The sequence below is a fragment of the Bison bison genome, unplaced genomic scaffold (assembly GCF_000754665.1).
Source record: "Bison bison bison isolate TAMUID 2011002044 unplaced genomic scaffold, Bison_UMD1.0 scf7180017864072, whole genome shotgun sequence".
NCBI lineage: Eukaryota > Metazoa > Chordata > Mammalia > Artiodactyla > Bovidae > Bison > Bison bison.
The window spans coordinates 10,998,209-11,002,531 of record NW_011494644.1 but is presented as its reverse complement, the minus strand read 5'-3'; the positions used below and the strand labels follow the sequence as shown (position 1 = coordinate 11,002,531).

At 47.1% G+C, this 4,323-nt stretch overlaps 1 protein-coding gene across 1 annotated transcript in view; it reads right to left on the bottom strand.

Annotated features, from left to right (window-relative positions):
- The window catches only part of MAPK3 (mitogen-activated protein kinase 3), a 6,654-nt gene extending 6,275 nt beyond the window's left edge, over positions 1-379 (bottom strand). Inside the window, exon 1 of the mRNA XM_010837431.1 lies at positions 42-379. Within this exon, the coding sequence (XP_010835733.1) occupies positions 42-379 (338 nt within the window). The remainder of the gene's footprint in view (positions 1-41) is intronic.
- Positions 380-4,323: the final 3,944 nt, after the last annotated feature.

Sequence of the window (4,323 nt, the reverse complement as noted above, 5' to 3'; positions counted from 1 at the left end):
GCCCCCGCGGCATCACGTGACCCTCCCCGCCGCGCGCGCACCGCTTTCCCGTCGCTGGGGCTGTGGTCCCTGGCACCTGTCGGCCTCGTCTGCTCCAGTCAACGTAGAAGCTCCCCAGGGCAGTCTCGAGACTGTCCAGACCCTCCCCCCACCCCCTCACCGAATGCTGACCTGTAGGGCGGCCCGGTGACCTCACCCAGAGCCACCTAGCAAATGAGTGCTGGAGCCGGGACCCAGACCGGGCCACGTGGCCCCGCTGCCCCCACTCAGCCCGAGGAGTGGCCCGGGGCTCGAGGTGGAACCTCCTGGAGCCAGGCCCAATGCTGAGTGATACGATGCTTATTTCATAGTAGCCGTGGGAGGTGGCTTCCTCACACATGTGGCCTCTTTCACAGATGTGGAAACTGAAGGTGACTTGATTGCTGGAAAGCCCAGGCTTCTTGACTCCCTGCCTAATGGTTTTCGGGTGGAGACCTGTCAAAGTGGGCTGGGAACCGGACCTCAGCAACCTGGCAGTGCTTGTATCCTGAGGACAGATAATCCCAGCCTACCTTTACACGGAGGCGTAGGGAAGAGGTGAGGGATTCGTGGACTGGATTTGGTGAAAATACACTCTCAGGCTTTACCCAGAAACAGCAGGATAGCTAACATTTTTGTTGTCCTTGGGTTTGACAAAAATTGGAACCCTGTCGAGATCATCATCTTTTGCTCCTGTGCTAGACTTTATAGTTTACACAGCATTTGGTCCAGGTCAGTTTCTTCATTAGAACAACCCCACAGTGTGGGTGTCATCTGGTTTTCTGAGCTGGATGAGCAGGGGGCCATGTCTGTCTTGTTCATTGCTGTAGCCCCCACCCACCCCCATCCCTACAGTCAAACGTAGACACTCAGAAATTTTGGAATAGGTGAATCAAGTTTTACAGAATGGGAAATCTGAGAGTTGAGGAGCTGAGACTAACATGTATCTTCTGACACACAGGCAGAAGTTCTTTTTAATTGCATTCTGTCTCCCAGACTGTTAAAACTGAAGAGAGGGCCCTCAGAGACCATCCAGTCCATCTCCATCACTTCACAGTGAAAATGTGAGCTGGGAGCTTCACAAAACACATCTCCTAGGCTTCAGTAAGTATTCACGTTGTTTTTGTCTTCCTTGGAAGCTGGGAGTAGGTCCTTGGATGCATTAAAGATCAAGAGACAAAATGGAACAGTAATTATGATTCTGAAATTGCTCATAATTAGATCTATGGTCAGGCATTCTAATTCAGATTATTAACACTGAGAGTTGCTAGTTCCCAGTAACCCACAAGTCAGTGAAGGTTCAAGATGTGCTAATTAGATCAATGTTTTTTTTTTTTATTGGTGGTGGTATTCATTTGATAAGCTATTGACTGGCACTGTGTGCAAAGCTCTGAGCTAGGAACTGGGGCTGATAAAGGATTACTGGATAGTGTGAATTAGTAGTTAAGAGCAAGAGCTCTCTGGAGTCAGGTTGCCTGGATTAGAATCCCATTTAGGCCACTTGGGTTATCCTGGGCACATTACCCCACTGGCCTTTCTACTTATGGAGTTTCTCTTCCACTGAAGATGCACAAACAGAAATCACTGTAATCCAGAATGGGTGGATGTAATATGTAGGGTAAACTCAGGGGTGGGCAAGATCACTCTAGGGATCTCCCGTAACTGTTAGAAATCAGGTTGCACAGCAGGAGTGAGGGACAGGCTAGCAAGGAGCAAAGCTTCGTTTGTATTTCCAGCCACTCCCCATTGCTCACGTTACTGCCTGAGCTCCACCTCCTGTCACACCGGGGGTAACATTAGATTCTCATGGGAGCGTGAACCCTGCTATGACCTACGCATGCGAGGGATCTAGGTTGCACATTCCTTATGAGAATTATCATGAAACCATTCCCTACCCTCGGTCCGTGGAAGAATTGTCTTCCATGGAACTGGTCCCTGGTCCCAAAGAGGTTGGGGACTGCTGCTCTATAGAAGTGAGGAGGGGATAATTGAGCAGGTAGCATTGCATTGCTGAAAAGGAGCAGAGTTTCAGAAGGTCAGGATAAAGCAAAGGCTTCAAGAAGAAGGAGCAGGGTAACCATGGCACGGAGGCAGGAGCACGAATTGTCCAGTATGTCTGCACTATGGAGGGTTAAGGGGAGTTTAGGCTGGAGAGGTGGGTTGGGACCACGTTGAGGAAGGCCTCTGATTCCGACAAGGAGTTTGGATGTTACTCAGTAAGCAGCAAAAAGCCTTTCAGGGACTTTTGCCAGATCATTTTGCAACTACAGGAGAATATAGTGACTCAGAGAAAACACCATGGAGTTCAGCGTGGAGCCAGGTTTCCTGAGTAGGAGTGAGTTTCCCGGCATGGGAAAGGCTGGTGTATCCGGAGGGGTGCCTGCCACCTCAGCGGTATCTGAGTCTCATTTCGAGCCGTGTGACTGAGATTGCCCTCTAGTGGCTGAGGTTGGTACTTTCCTGGAGATTGGATTGGGATTTCTCAGTCTATTCCATAGGCTGGTACTCAATAGAGACTAAACAACTGTTCTGTGCTAGACACTTCTTTTATAGTTGGAGACGTCAGTATTGTACTTTTTTCCATTTTGGGGGCTGTGCTCGGCAGCTTGCAGGATGTTAGTTCCCTGACTAGGGATCAAACCTGGGCTCCTGCAGTGAAAGCACTGAGTCCTAACCATTAAGTTCCCTGTGCCAGGCACTTGTTTTTTTAATTAATTTTTTGGGGCTGCGCTGGATCTCTGCTGCTACACAAGGGCTTTTCTCTACTTGTGGTGCAGGGGCTTCTCATTGCGGTGGCTTGTCCTGTTGCAGAGCATAGGCTCTAGAGCACAAGAGCCCAGTACTTGTGGCACACAAGTTTAGTTTCTCCACAGCATGTAGGATCTTCTGGGATCAGGGATCGAACTCCTGTCCCCTGCATTGTAAGGGGATTCTTAACCATTGGACCACCAAGGAAGCCTGTGCCAGGCACTGTTATGTACCTTATCTCTGACTGTCCTTCTAGAAGTAGATACTATAAACATTTAACAGAAAAAAAAAGCAGCAGCTCACTGAACTGTGGAGCTGGAAGGAACTTTAGAATCATTTCCTCCAGCTCACCGCGTTGTTAAAGTTTTTCTAATGGCTGCTCTAGCTCTGGATCTAGCCAGACTAAGTCCTATTTTATTTTTTGGTAGCGTGGCACGTGGGATCTTAGTCCTCCAACCAGGGGTAAAACCTGTGCCACCTGCATTGGAAGCATGGAGTGTTAACCACTGGGCCGCCAGGAAAGTCCCTAGACTAAATCTTAAACCAGCTCTCATCTCTTTGTGATGTGAAGGTCACAGGAGAGGCCAGTTGGTAATTTGCCCAGAGTAACAACACAAATGAACAGTCTCGTTTCAACTAACTCAGCTCTGCAGCACAGACTGAGAAGGGAGGAAGTGTTCAGAAATAGGCATCACAACACAGTGAATAATTTATTAAGATTTAAGTACTGATCTCTTTTTTAAATCCAAAAAACCTCATACTAATTTTTTTGTGGCACTTCTTCATGTATTAGAAACTGCGTGTGTTCGTGAAATCACTTCAGTTGTGTCCAACTCTTTGAGACCCTGTGGATGGTAATCTAGCCAAAAAAAAGAAAAAAGAGGACTCCTTTCCATTTCCAGGATTAGTTCAAACACCACCCTTTTATGAAGTGTTTCCTGGTATGCTCCTGCTATACATGCTACGTCTGCAGCTCTTATGTCTTAGAGCAAATGTGTATGATATTTATTTATGGGCTCATCTTGCTCTTCCTACTAGATGGTAAAATTTCTTGAAAGCTGTGAACGTTAGTGTCTTTACTTTTCAACCCTCTCCAGTACCAAGAGGTGTTTTGCATTCAATAAATATTTGTTAAAAGACAGAATTAAGTATTTCTGGAATGGCCTCCACACCCTTCGTCAGCTGGGATGCGCTTTTCTGTATGAGCTCAGGGTTGACTGTGTTCCTGTTAAAAACACAGCACCCAAAATAGAATACCATTTTCTATATGTAGCCTGACCAGTGGGAGTAGAAAGGAGTATTGCTTCCTTTGTATTGGTCCAATATTTTATTCTCTTCCACACAGAGCCTCTCCCTGAACCTCTAAAATATACAGTGTTCATATGCCTCCCTCGTGGTGTCCTTTTTCTTTCGTGAGACTTATCACAGTTTGTCAGAGATTCATTTGTGAAGTGATAGAACACTGTAATTAGAAGTGTGGGGGCTGCAAGTTCCCTTCTCTTTCTGCCTCTGTGAATTCACTTTCTAGAACTGCGGAGAGATGAGGTGTACTCCCAT